The sequence below is a fragment of the Musca autumnalis genome, unplaced genomic scaffold (assembly GCF_047663935.1).
Source record: "Musca autumnalis isolate F117 unplaced genomic scaffold, ASM4766393v1 scaffold_2, whole genome shotgun sequence".
Taxonomy (NCBI): domain Eukaryota; kingdom Metazoa; phylum Arthropoda; class Insecta; order Diptera; family Muscidae; genus Musca; species Musca autumnalis.
This window is the reverse complement of record NW_027411755.1, coordinates 24,757,917-24,773,004: the sequence shown is the minus strand read 5'-3', so window position 1 is coordinate 24,773,004 and position 15,088 is coordinate 24,757,917. Positions and strand designations below refer to the sequence as shown.

Sequence of the window (15,088 nt, the reverse complement as noted above, 5' to 3'; positions counted from 1 at the left end):
GGCCTCAACAAACCAAATAGGCGTGGATTTTTTAAGGATTTTTTCGTGGCCTCAACAAACCAAATAGGCGTGGATTTTTTAAGGATTTTTTCGTGGCCTCAACAAACCAAATAGGCGTGGATTTTTTAAGGATTTTTTCGTGGCCTCAACAAACCAAATAGGCGTGGATTTTTTAAGGATTTTTTCGTGGCCTCAACAAACCAAATAGGCGTGGATTTTTTAAGGATTTTTTCGTGGCCTCAACAAACCAAATAGGCGTGGATTTTTTAAGGATTTTTTCGTGGCCTCAACAAACCAAATAGGCGTGGATTTTTTAAGGATTTTTTCGTGGCCTCAACAAACCAAATAGGCGTGGATTTTTTAAGGATTTTTTCGTGGCCTCAACAAACCAAATAGGCGTGGATTTTTTAAGGATTTTTTCGTGGCCTCAACAAACCAAATAGGCGTGGATTTTTTAAGGATTTTTTCGTGGCCTCAACAAACCAAATAGGCGTGGATTTTTTAAGGATTTTTTCGTGGCCTCAACAAACCAAATAGGCGTGGATTTTTTAAGGATTTTTTCGTGGCCTCAACAAACCAAATAGGCGTGGATTTTTTAAGGATTTTTTCGTGGCCTCAACAAACCAAATAGGCGTGGATTTTTTAAGGATTTTTTCGTGGCCTCAACAAACCAAATAGGCGTGGATTTTTTAAGGATTTTTTCGTGGCCTCAACAAACCAAATAGGCGTGGATTTTTTAAGGATTTTTTCGTGGCCTCAACAAACCAAATAGGCGTGGATTTTTTAAGGATTTTTTCGTGGCCTCAACAAACCAAATAGGCGTGGATTTTTTAAGGATTTTTTCGTGGCCTCAACAAACCAAATAGGCGTGGATTTTTTAAGGATTTTTTCGTGGCCTCAACAAACCAAATAGGCGTGGATTTTTTAAGGATTTTTTCGTGGCCTCAACAAACCAAATAGGCGTGGATTTTTTAAGGATTTTTTCGTGGCCTCAACAAACCAAATAGGCGTGGATTTTTTAAGGATTTTTTCGTGGCCTCAACAAACCAAATAGGCGTGGATTTTTTAAGGATTTTTTCGTGGCCTCAACAAACCAAATAGGCGTGGATTTTTTAAGGATTTTTTCGTGGCCTCAACAAACCAAATAGGCGTGGATTTTTTAAGGATTTTTTCGTGGCCTCAACAAACCAAATAGGCGTGGATTTTTTAAGGATTTTTTCGTGGCCTCAACAAACCAAATAGGCGTGGATTTTTTAAGGATTTTTTCGTGGCCTCAACAAACCAAATAGGCGTGGATTTTTTAAGGATTTTTTCGTGGCCTCAACAAACCAAATAGGCGTGGATTTTTTAAGGATTTTTTCGTGGCCTCAACAAACCAAATAGGCGTGGATTTTTTAAGGATTTTTTCGTGGCCTCAACAAACCAAATAGGCGTGGATTTTTTAAGGATTTTTTCGTGGCCTCAACAAACCAAATAGGCGTGGATTTTTTAAGGATTTTTTCGTGGCCTCAACAAACCAAATAGGCGTGGATTTTTTAAGGATTTTTTCGTGGCCTCAACAAACCAAATAGGCGTGGATTTTTTAAGGATTTTTTCGTGGCCTCAACAAACCAAATAGGCGTGGATTTTTTAAGGATTTTTTCGTGGCCTCAACAAACCAAATAGGCGTGGATTTTTTAAGGATTTTTTCGTGGCCTCAACAAACCAAATAGGCGTGGATTTTTTAAGGATTTTTTCGTGGCCTCAACAAACCAAATAGGCGTGGATTTTTTAAGGATTTTTTCGTGGCCTCAACAAACCAAATAGGCGTGGATTTTTTAAGGATTTTTTCGTGGCCTCAACAAACCAAATAGGCGTGGATTTTTTAAGGATTTTTTCGTGGCCTCAACAAACCAAATAGGCGTGGATTTTTTAAGGATTTTTTCGTGGCCTCAACAAACCAAATAGGCGTGGATTTTTTAAGGATTTTTTCGTGGCCTCAACAAACCAAATAGGCGTGGATTTTTTAAGGATTTTTTCGTGGCCTCAACAAACCAAATAGGCGTGGATTTTTTAAGGATTTTTTCGTGGCCTCAACAAACCAAATAGGCGTGGATTTTTTAAGGATTTTTTCGTGGCCTCAACAAACCAAATAGGCGTGGATTTTTTAAGGATTTTTTCGTGGCCTCAACAAACCAAATAGGCGTGGATTTTTTAAGGATTTTTTCGTGGCCTCAACAAACCAAAGAGGCGTGGATTTTTTAAGGATTTTTTCGTGGCCTCAACAAACCAAATAGGCGTGGATTTTTTAAGGATTTTTTCGTGGCCTCAACAAACCAAAGAGGCGTGGATTTTTTAAGGATTTTTTCGTGGCCTCAACAAACCAAAGAGGCGTGGATTTTTTAAGGATTTTTTCGTGGCCTCAACAAACCAAAGAGGCGTGGATTTTTTAAGGATTTTTTCGTGGCCTCAACAAACCAAAGAGGCGTGGATTTTTTAAGGATTTTTCGTGGCCTCAACAAACCAAAGAGGCGTGGATTTTTTAAGGATTTTTTCGTGGCCTCAACAAACCAAAGAGGCGTGGATTTTTTAAGGATTTTTTCGTGGCCTCAACAAACCAAAGAGGCGTGGATTTTTTAAGGATTTTTTCGTGGCCTCAACAAACCAAAGAGGCGTGGATTTTTTAAGGATTTTTTCGTGGCCTCAACAAACCAAAGAGGCGTGGATTTTTAAGGATTTTTTCGTGGCCTCAACAAACCAAAGAGGCGTGGATTTTTTAAGGATTTTTTCGTGGCCTCAACAAACCAAAGAGGCGTGGATTTTTTAAGGATTTTTTCGTGGCCTCAACAAACCAAAGAGGCGTGGATTTTTTAAGGATTTTTTCGTGGCCTCAACAAACCAAAGAGGCGTGGATTTTTTAAGGATTTTTTCGTGGCCTCAACAAACCAAAGAGGCGTGGATTTTTTAAGGATTTTTTCGTGGCCTCAACAAACCAAAGAGGCGTGGATTTTTTAAGGATTTTTTCGTGGCCTCAACAAACCAAAGAGGCGTGGATTTTTTAAGGATTTTTTCGTGGCCTCAACAAACCAAAGAGGCGTGGATTTTTTAAGGATTTTTTCGTGGCCTCAACAAACCAAAGAGGCGTGGATTTTTTAAGGATTTTTTCGTGGCCTCAACAAACCAAAGAGGCGTGGATTTTTTAAGGATTTTTTCGTGGCCTCAACAAACCAAAGAGGCGTGGATTTTTTAAGGATTTTTTCGTGGCCTCAACAAACCAAAGAGGCGTGGATTTTTTAAGGATTTTTTCGTGGCCTCAACAAACCAAAGAGGCGTGGATTTTTTAAGGATTTTTTCGTGGCCTCAACAAACCAAAGAGGCGTGGATTTTTTAAGGATTTTTTCGTGGCCTCAACAAACCAAAGAGGCGTGGATTTTTTAAGGATTTTTTCGTGGCCTCAACAAACCAAAGAGGCGTGGATTTTTTAAGGATTTTTTCGTGGCCTCAACAAACCAAAGAGGCGTGGATTTTTTAAGGATTTTTTCGTGGCCTCAACAAACCAAAGAGGCGTGGATTTTTTAAGGATTTTTTCGTGGCCTCAACAAACCAAAGAGGCGTGGATTTTTTAAGGATTTTTTCGTGGCCTGGATTTTTTAAGGATTTTTTCGTGGCCTGGATTTTTTAAGGATTTTTTCGTGGCCTCAACAAACCAAAGAGGCGTGGATTTTTTAAGGATTTTTTCGTGGCCTGGATTTTTTAAGGATTTTTTCGTGGCCTCAACAAACCAAATAGGCGTGGATTTTTTAAGGATTTTTTCGTGGCCTCAACAAACCAAATAGGCGTGGATTTTTTAAGGATTTTTTCGTGGCCTCAACAAACCAAATAGGCGTGGATTTTTTAAGGATTTTTTCGTGGCCTCAACAAACCAAATAGGCGTGGATTTTTTAAGGATTTTTTCGTGGCCTCAACAAACCAAATAGGCGTGGATTTTTTAAGGATTTTTTCGTGGCCTCAACAAACCAAATAGGCGTGGATTTTTTAAGGATTTTTTCGTGGCCTCAACAAACCAAATAGGCGTGGATTTTTTAAGGATTTTTTCGTGGCCTCAACAAACCAAATAGGCGTGGATTTTTGAAGGATTTTTTCGTGGCCTCAACAAACCAAATAGGCGTGGATTTTTTAAGGATTTTTTCGTGGCCTCAACAAACCAAATAGGCGTGGATTTTTTAAGGATTTTTTCGTGGCCTCAACAAACCAAGTAGGCGTGGATTTTTTAAGGATTTTTTCGTGGCCTCAACAAACCAAATAGGCGTGGATTTTTTAAGGATTTTTTCGTGGCCTCAACAAACCAAAGAGGCGTGGATTTTTTAAGGATTTTTTCGTGGCCTCAACAAACCAAAGAGGCGTGGATTTTTTAAGGATTTTTTCGTGGCCTCAACAAACCAAAGAGGCGTGGATTTTTTAAGGATTTTTTCGTGGCCTCAACAAACCAAAGAGGCGTGGATTTTTTAAGGATTTTTCGTGGCCTCAACAAACCAAAGAGGCGTGGATTTTTTAAGGATTTTTTCGTGGCCTCAACAAACCAAAGAGGCGTGGATTTTTTAAGGATTTTTTCGTGGCCTCAACAAACCAAAGAGGCGTGGATTTTTTAAGGATTTTTTCGTGGCCTCAACAAACCAAAGAGGCGTGGATTTTTTAAGGATTTTTTCGTGGCCTCAACAAACCAAAGAGGCGTGGATTTTTTAAGGATTTTTTCGTGGCCTCAACAAACCAAAGAGGCGTGGATTTTTTAAGGATTTTTTCGTGGCCTCAACAAACCAAAGAGGCGTGGATTTTTTAAGGATTTTTTCGTGGCCTCAACAAACCAAAGAGGCGTGGATTTTTTAAGGATTTTTTCGTGGCCTCAACAAACCAAAGAGGCGTGGATTTTTTAAGGATTTTTTCGTGGCCTCAACAAACCAAAGAGGCGTGGATTTTTTAAGGATTTTTTCGTGGCCTCAACAAACCAAAGAGGCGTGGATTTTTTAAGGATTTTTTCGTGGCCTCAACAAACCAAAGAGGCGTGGATTTTTTAAGGATTTTTTCGTGGCCTCAACAAACCAAAGAGGCGTGGATTTTTTAAGGATTTTTTCGTGGCCTCAACAAACCAAAGAGGCGTGGATTTTTTAAGGATTTTTTCGTGGCCTCAACAAACCAAAGAGGCGTGGATTTTTTAAGGATTTTTTCGTGGCCTCAACAAACCAAAGAGGCGTGGATTTTTTAAGGATTTTTTCGTGGCCTCAACAAACCAAAGAGGCGTGGATTTTTTAAGGATTTTTTCGTGGCCTCAACAAACCAAAGAGGCGTGGATTTTTTAAGGATTTTTTCGTGGCCTGGATTTTTTAAGGATTTTTTCGTGGCCTCAACAAACCAAAGAGGCGTGGATTTTTTAAGGATTTTTTCGTGGCCTGGATTTTTTAAGGATTTTTTCGTGGCCTCAACAAACCAAAGAGGCGTGGATTTTTTAAGGATTTTTTCGTGGCCTGGATTTTTTAAGGATTTTTTCGTGGCCTCAACAAACCAAATAGGCGTGGATTTTTTAAGGATTTTTTCGTGGCCTCAACAAACCAAATAGGCGTGGATTTTTTAAGGATTTTTTCGTGGCCTCAACAAACCAAATAGGCGTGGATTTTTTAAGGATTTTTTTCGTGGCCTCAATCAAATAGACGTTGAATGTGTTATCTCAACTTACTCACCTCACCTCCTTGCACCTCAGCTGCTAATGTATAATCAATGAATGGTGTTCAACAGCTTGTCTTGCCTCTTAGACTTGATTTTTATGTTTTTCTGCCTTGTCTGTTTCCTCCTCTCCCAACCACAAAAATACAAATGGCTGTGATAATTTTTTGTTATGATAAATCGCGTTATTTCGTTACGGTACTTTCCGTCTCAACTTAAATGTTTTCTTTCTTTTTGTCACCACAAGCAACCAAACAATAAAATCTCCAAACGAAAAAGGGAGCAACTCAATTTTTAATAATGTTCAATAAACGTTAATAGAGGAGCCGAAAAAATATTTCTGCCTAATATCTAGCAATTTCTGTCATTGACTATCAGCAACAAAAAGAACCAACCAGCGACCGTATCTTACTGTCCCGTGTTCGATGCAAATATTTTTGCTGCACTAGAATTGTATGGAAAATTCGTCTTGTTTTCTGGTCGAATATTTTTTGCAATTCACTTTTTTTGTGATCTGGTTTTTTTGCTACTTATTCATGCAATCCTTTGGATTGTTGAGCACTTTTTGTTGCCTTCGTGGAGAGACCGACGAAGGGGGGTTTTTAGCCTTATCAAGATGATTATTAATAATGCCTTAGAGGCATGACTGTCATTATTAGTGTCATAAATTTTTAGTGTTTTTGTTGTCGTTATTGCATTTTGCTCCATTTTTTCGTGGGGTGGGAATTCACAAAAAACAGATAATGACGTTATTGTTGAAATAGTTTATAGCCTAATGCATTTTTAGTCGTTGGATGGCTATAAGAACGAGAAAGACATTTTAAATAGACATTTTTTCTGATATAAACAACGATTTCATTTTTAAGAGGAAGTTGAGAAAAATCCGATTGGTTTAAATAAAATTAATTTTCAAAACATTTTTTTAAACATTTTTTTAAAAAACGTTTTTTTTAAATAATTTTATAAAAATATTTTTTACATAATCCACAAAACGGGATTTTTTTTTTTAAATAATTTTTCAAAATATTCCACAAAAAGGGTTTTTTTATTTAATTTTTCAAAATAATCCACAAAATGTGAAATATTTTAAAAAATTAATTTTTCAAAATTATCTACAAAACGTGGATTTTTTAAAAATTAATTTTTCAAAATAATCCACAAAACGTGGATTTTTTAAAAATTAATTTTTCAAAATAATCCACAAAACGTGGATTTTTTAAAAATTAATTTTTCAAAATAATCCACAAAACGTGGATTTTTTAAAAAATTAATTTTTCAAAATAATCCACAAAATGTGAAATATTTTAAAAAATAATCCACAAAACGTGGATTTTTTAAAAATTAATTTTTCAAAATAATCCACAAAACGTGGATTTTTTAAAAATTAATTTTTCAAAATAATCCACAAAACGTGGATTTTTTAAAAATTAATTTTTCAAAATAATCCACAAAACGTGGATTTTTTAAAAATTAATTTTTTAAAATAATCCACAAGACGTGGATTTTTTTAAAAATTAATTTTTCAAAATAATACACAAGACGTGGATTTTTTAAAAATTAATTTTTCAAAATAATCCGCAAGACGTGAATTTTTTAAAAATTAATTTTTCAAAATAATCCACAAGACGTGGATTTTTTAAAAATTAATTTTTCAAAATAATCCACAAGACGTGGATTTTTTAAAAATTAATTAATTTTTCAAAATAATCCACAAGACGTGGATTTTTTAAAAATTAATTTTTCAAAATAATCCACAAGACGTGGATTTTTTAAAAATTAATTAATTTTTCAAAATAATCCACAAGACGTGGATTTTTTAAAAATTAATTAATTTTTCAAAATAATCCACAAAACCAAATCCACAAATTTTTCAAAATAATCCACAAATCGTGGATTTTTTAAAAATTAATTTTTCAAAATAATCCACAAAACGTTAATTTGTTAAAAATTAATTTTTCAAAACAATCCACAAAACGTGGATTTTTTAAAAATTAATTTTTCAAAATAATCCACAAAACGTTAATTTGTTAAAAATTAATTTTTCAAAACAATCCACAAAACGTGGATTTTTTAAAAATTAATTTTTCAAAATAATCCACAAAACGTGGATTTTTTAAAAATTAATTTTTCAAAATAATCCACAAAACGTGGATTTTTTAAAAATTAATTTTTCAAAATAATCCACAAAACGTGGATTTTTTAAAAATTAATTTTTCAAAATAATCCACAAAACGTGGATTTTTTAAAAATTAATTTTTCAAAATAATCCACAAAACGTGGATTTTTTAAAAATTAATTTTTCAAAATAATCCACAAAACGTGGATTTTTTAAAAATTAATTTTTCAAAATAATCCACAAAACGTGGATTTTTTAAAAATTAATTTATCAAAATAATCCACAAAACGTGGATTTTTTAAAAATTAATTTTTCAAAATAATCCACAAAACGTGGATTTTTAAAAAATTAATTTTTCAAAATAATCCACAAAACGTGGATTTTTTAAAAATTAATTTTTCAAAATAATCCACAAAACGTGGATTTTTTAAAAATTAATTTTTCAAAATAATCCACAAAACGTGGATTTTTTTAAAAATTAATTTTTCAAAATAATCCACGAAACGTGGATTTTTTTAAAAATTAATTTTTCAAAATAATCCACTAAACGTGGATTTTTTAAAAATTAATTTTTCAAAATAATCCACTAAACGTGGATTTTTTAAAAATTAATTTTTCAAAATAATCCATTAAACGTGGATTTTTTAAAAATTAATTTTTCAAAATAATCCACAAAACGTGGATTTTTTAAAAATTAATTTTTCAAAATAATCCACAAAACGTGGATTTTTTAAAAATTAATTTTTCAAAATAATCCACAAAACGTGGATTTTTTAAAAATTAATTTTTCAAAACAATCCACAAAACGTGGATTTTTTAAAAATTAATTTTTCAAAATAATCCACAAAACGTGGATTTTTTAAAAATTAATTTTAAATTTAAAATTAATTTTTCAAAATAATGCACATAACTTGGATTTTTTAAAAATTAATTTTTCAAAATAATCCACAAAACGTGGATTTTTTAAAAATTAATTTTTCAAAATAATCCACAAAACGTGGATTTTTTAAAAATTAATTTTTCAAAATAATCCACAAATTGTGGAATTTTTAAAAAATAGTTTTTCAAAATAATCGGCTCTACGTGGATTTTTTAAAAATTGATTTTTCAAAATAATCCACTAAACGTGGATTTTTTAAAAATTAATTTTAAATTTAAAATTAATTTTTCAAAATAATGCACATAACTTGGATTTTTTAAAAATTAATTTTTCAAAATAATCCACAAAACGTGGATTTTTTAAAAATTAATTTTTCAAAATAATCCACAAATTGTGGAATTTTTAAAAAATAGTTTTTCAAAATAATCGACTCTACGTGGATTTTTTAAAAAATAATTTTTCAAAATAATCCACAAAACGTGGATTTTTTAAAAATAATTTGTCAAAATAATCCACAAAACGTGGATTTTTTAAAAATTAATTTTTCAAAACAATCCACAAAACGTGGATTTTTTAAAAATTAATTTTTCAAAATAATCCACAAAACGTGGATTTTTTAAAAATTAATTTTAAATTTAAAATTAATTTTTCAAAATAATGCACATAACTTGGATTTTTTAAAAATTAATTTTTCAAAATAATCCACAAAACGTGGATTTTTTAAAAATTAATTTTTCAAAATAATCCACAAATTGTGGAATTTTTAAAAAATAGTTTTTCAAAATAATCGACTCTACGTGGATTTTTTAAAAAATAATTTTTCAAAATAATCCACAAAACGTGGATTTTTTAAAAATAATTTGTCAAAATAATCCACAAAACGTGGATTTTTTAAAAATTAATTTTTCAAAATAATCCACAAAACGTGGATTTTTTTAAAAATTAATTTTTCAAAATAATCCACTAAACGTGGATTTTTTAAAAATTAATTTTTCAAAATAATCCACAAAACGTGGATTTTTTAAAAATTAATTTTTCAAAATAATCCACAAAACGTGGATTTTTTAAAAATTAATTTTTCAAAATAATCCACAAAACGTGGATTTTTTAAAAATTAATTTTTCAAAATAATCCACAAAACGTGGATTTTTTAAAAATTAATTTTTCAAAATAATCCACATAACGTGGATTTTTTAAAAATTAATTTTTCAAAATAATCCACAAAACGTGGATTTTTTAAAAATTAATTTTTCAAAATAATCCACAAAACGTGGATTTTTTAAAAATTATTTTTTCAAAATAATCCACAAAACGTGGATTTTTTAAAAATTATTTTTTCAAAATAATCCACAAAACGTGGATTTTTTAAAAATTAATTTTTCAAAATAATCCACAAAATGTGGATTTTTTAAAAATTAGTTTTTCAAAATAATCCACAAAACGTGGATTTTTTAAAAATTAATTTTTCAAAATAATCCACAAAACGTGGATTTTTTAAAAATTAATTTTTCAAAATAATCCACAAAACGTGGATTTTTTAAAAATTAATTTTTCAAAATAATCCACAAAACGTGGATTTTTTAAAAATTAATTTTTCAAAATAATCCACAAAACGTGGATTTTTTAAAAATTAATTTTTCAAAATAATCCACAAAACGTGGATTTTTTAAAAATTAATTTTTCAAAATAATCCACAAAACGTGGATTTTTTAAAAATTAATTTTTCAAAATAATCCACAAAACGTGGATTTTTTAAAAATTAATTTTGCAAAATAATCCACAAAACGTGGATTTTTTAAAAATTAATTTTTCAAAATAATCCACAAAACGTGGATTTTTTAAAAATTAATTTTTCAAAATAATCCACAAAACGTGGATTTTTTAAAAATTAATTTTTCAAAATAATCCACAAAACGTGGATTTTTTAAAAATTAATTTTTCAAAATAATCCACAAAACGTGGATTTTTTAAAAATTAATTTTTCAAAATAATCCACAAAACGTGGATTTTTTAAAAATTAATTTTTCAAAATAATCCACAAAACGTGGATTTTTTAAAAATTAATTTTTCAAAATAATCCACAAAACGTGGATTTTTTAAAAATTAATTTTTCAAAATAATCCACAAAACGTGGATTTTTTAAAAATTAATTTTTCAAAATAATCCACAAAACGTGGATTTTTTAAAAATTAATTTTTCAAAATAATCCACAAAACGTGGATTTTTTAAAAATTAATTTTTCAAAATAATCCACAAAACGTGGATTTTTTAAAAATTAATTTTTCAAAATAATCCACAAAACGTGGATTTTTTAAAAATTAATTTTTCAAAATAATCCACAAAACGTGGATTTTTTAAAAATTAATTTTTCAAAATAATCCACAAAACGTGGATTTTTTAAAAATTAATTTTTCAAAATAATCCACAAAACGTGGATTTTTTAAAAATTAATTTTTCAAAATAATCCACAAAACGTGGATTTTTTAAAAATTAATTTTTCAAAATAATCCACAAAACGTGGATTTTTTAAAAATTAATTTTTCAAAATAATCCACAAAACGTGGATTTTTTAAAAATTAATTTTTCAAAATAATCCACAAAACGTGGATTTTTTAAAAATTAATTTTTCAAAATAATCCACAAAACGTGGATTTTTTAAAAATTAATTTTTCAAAATAATCCACAAAACGTGGATTTTTTAAAAATTAATTTTTCAAAATAATCCACAAAACGTGGATTTTTTAAAAATTAATTTTTCAAAATAATCCACAAAACGTGGATTTTTTAAAAATTAATTTTTCAAAATAATCCACAAAACGTGGATTTTTTAAAAATTAATTTTTCAAAATAATCCACAAAACGTGGATTTTTTAAAAATTAATTTTTCAAAATAATCCACAAAACGTGGATTTTTTAAAAATTAATTTTTCAAAATAATCCACAAAACGTGGATTTTTTAAAAATTAATTTTTCAAAATAATCCACAAAACGTGGATTTTTTAAAAATTAATTTTTCAAAATAGTCCACAAAACGTGGATTTTTTAAAAATTAATTTTTCAAAATAGTCCACAAAACGTGGATTTTTTAAAAATTAATTTTTCAAAATAATCCACAAAACGTGGATTTTTTAAAAATTAATTTTTCAAAATAACCCACAAAACGTGGATTTTTTAAAAATTAATTTTTCAAAATAATCCACCAAACGTGGATTTTTTAAAAATTAATTTTTCAAAATAATCCACAAAACGTGGATTTTTTAAAAATTAATTTTTCAAAATAATCCACAAAACGTGGATTTTTTAAAAATTAATTTTTCAAAATAATCCACAAAACGTGGATTTTTTAAAAATTAATTTTTCAAAATAATCCACAAAACGTGGATTTTTTAAAAATTATTTTTTCAAAATAATCCACAAAACGTGGATTTTTTAAAAATTATTTTTTCAAAATAATCCACAAAACGTGGATTTTTTAAAAATTAATTTTTCAAAATAATCCACAAAACGTGGATTTTTTAAAAATTAATTTTTCAAAATAATCCACAAAACGTGGATTTTTTAAAAATTAATTTTTCAAAATAATCCACAAAACGTGGATTTTTTAAAAATTAATTTTTCAAAATAATCCACAAAACGTGGATTTTTTAAAAATTAATTTTTCAAAATAATCCACAAAACGTGGATTTTTTAAAAATTAATTTTTCAAAATAATCCACAAAACGTGGATTTTTTAAAAATTAATTTTTCAAAAAAATCCACAAAACGTGGATTTTTTAAAAATTAATTTTTCAAAATAATCCACAAAACGTGGATTTTTTAAAAATTAATTTTTCAAAATAATCCACAAAACGTGGATTTTTTAAAAATTAATTTTTCAAAATAATCCACAAAACGTGGATTTTTTAAAAATTAATTTTTCAAAATAATCCACAAAACGTGGATTTTTTAAAAATTAATTTTTCAAAATAATCCACAAAACGTGGATTTTTTAAAAATTAATTTTTCAAAATAATCCACAAAACGTGGACTTTTTAAAAATTAATTTTTCAAAATAATCCACAAAACGTGGATTTTTTAAAAATTTATTTTTCAAAATAATCCTCAAAACGTGGACTTTTTAAAAATTAATTTTTCAAAATAATCCACAAAACGTGGATTTTTTAAAAATTAATTTTTCAAAATAATCCACAAAACGTGGATTTTTTAAAAATTAATTTTTCAAAATAATCCACAAAACGTGGATTTTTTAAAAATTAATTTTTCAAAATAATCCACAAAACGTGGATTTTTTAAAAATTAATTTTTCAAAATAATCCACAAAACGTGGATTTTTTAAAAATTAATTTTTCAAAATAATCCACAAAACGTGGATTTTTTAAAAATTAATTTTTTAAAATAATCCACAAAACGTGGATTTTTTAAAAATTAATTTTTCAAAATAATCCACAAAACGTGGATTTTTTAAAAATTAATTTTTCAAAATAATCCACAAAACGTGGATTTTTTAAAAATTAATTTTTCAAAATAATCCACAAAACGTGGATTTTTTAAAAATTAATTTTTCAAAATAATCCACAAAACGTGGATTTTTTAAAAATTTATTTTTCAAAATAATCCACAAAACGTGGATTTTTTAAAAATTAATTTTTCAAAATAATCCACAAAACATGGATCTTTTTAAAAATTAATTTTTAATTTAAAATTAATTTTTTAAAATAATCCACAATACGTGGATTTTTTAAAAAATAATTTTTCAAAATAATCCACAAATCGTGGATTTTTTAAAAATTAATTTTTCAATTGATCTACAAAATTTGGATTTTATTATAATCAGTCAAGTAGTACAACCATATGTTTAGAACATTTGAATATTTTGTTTTTCAATGAAGCGCCTGAAACTATGCACCAGACTTCTGTTTTCTTTTAGAACTTATTAATATTTCAATGATTTTTTTGCTCATGATTTACGAGTAAGTGGGATAATTGTTGACTTTTTGAAATACGTGCGTGTGTCTAGAAATTATTACATTGATTTGTTGTTGTTTCATTAAGGAAAAAATAAACAAAAGTTCACTCACCCACGTGGCAATAATGGCAGATGATTACCAAATAACCACAAACGTTTCTCACCGAACCATTTGTCCATATAGAAGGGCGGGGACAAATGGCAAGGGGGGATTTAGACAATTAATTCTCACAATTTTTTTGAAAATAAATTTAAATTGATTTATTTAAAGTGAAAGAATGAAAACACAAATTTATTAGGATTGGAGGATAATCACTTGCGCAGACATGACATTTGTACTGGAATTTTCTTTTTTGTGTAACGTGGATTTTGTTGAGAATTTATTTTTAAACCTCTTTTTTCACACTTTCACCATTGGGCACCTTTGGTTAATCTCAATTTATAACTGTGCTTAAAATATATTTCACTGCAGACATTTTGAAGGATTTTAATCCTGTTTTTCACCAATTGAAATTTGTTAACTATTTTCCATAACTTTTTTTTCGCGTTTTGTTTATTTATTTCTGGTTACTTTGGTAGTGAACGAACGAACGAACGGTGGTAGTAAATTGCCACGATATTCTGCATAAAAAACATGAAAGCTAAACGTGAATGGAATAAACAACAATAACAACATATGTATGGCACAAAGCAATATGTAGTGAATAACAGCAGCAAAGCAAAAAAACAAATCTGTTGTTTATGGTTGACATTGGCAACGCGGTTTATTTTGGCGGTAAGCTATTGCTAAGCACAGCGGCATGGAGGTCTCACTGGAGATGGAGAGCAAGGATTTCCCAATTGTTTTGTCTGCTACATTTAAGTGCTATTGAGTTTTATGGTGACTTCTCGATTTCTTGTTTTGCGTTTTTTTTTTGCTTAGTCTGTGTCTGGGTCTAAATGAGTTTCAGGCACTCAATACTCCTCCCAGCTGTGGAACTGTATCAGCTTGCCCAGCTTTTTTCACATACTCCGCGCCATGGTCTTTGTTGTGGTTTTCACATGTTTATGATTTTGTATGTGAACACGAAGATATGCATGTCTGTCTGCCTGTTTGTGACCATTTGCATATTGCTATCAGCCAGCCGGGTTATCTCTCTATCTTGTCTATGTTTGTACAGCGTTTTTTGTGTCCTGGTCGTTTTTTGTTTTTGGTTTTACATGTTGCGGTTTGACATTCGATTGCAATATTAACGTATGCAAGATATGTACATACAAACATATGAATATTGGCGAATATTTTATTAGATACACGGGGAAAAATATTTTGCAACAAACGTGGATTTTTTTAAATATTTTTCAACCAAAAGAAATTTTTTTCAAAAAAAATTTTCCAACTAAAAAGGATTTTTTAAAAAAGGTATTTTTTCAACAATAAAGGACTTAAAAAATA

At 28.8% G+C, this 15,088-nt stretch overlaps 1 protein-coding gene across 3 annotated transcripts in view; it reads right to left on the bottom strand.

Moving 5' to 3' along the window:
• LOC141393794 (cyclin-dependent kinase-like 1) overlaps positions 1-14,717 on the bottom strand; it is a 108,653-nt gene extending 93,936 nt beyond the window's left edge. The window contains exon 1 of one of the 3 annotated variants that reach the window (XM_073967268.1): positions 13,769-14,717. In XM_073967268.1, coding sequence (XP_073823369.1) covers positions 13,769-13,836 — 68 coding nt within the window. In that variant the 5' untranslated portion in view covers positions 13,837-14,717. Of the gene's footprint in view, positions 1-5,711; positions 6,142-13,768 lie in introns of those variants that run through there. The other 2 variants (XM_073967270.1, XM_073967289.1) reach the window with 2 other exon arrangements.
• Positions 14,718-15,088: the final 371 nt, after the last annotated feature.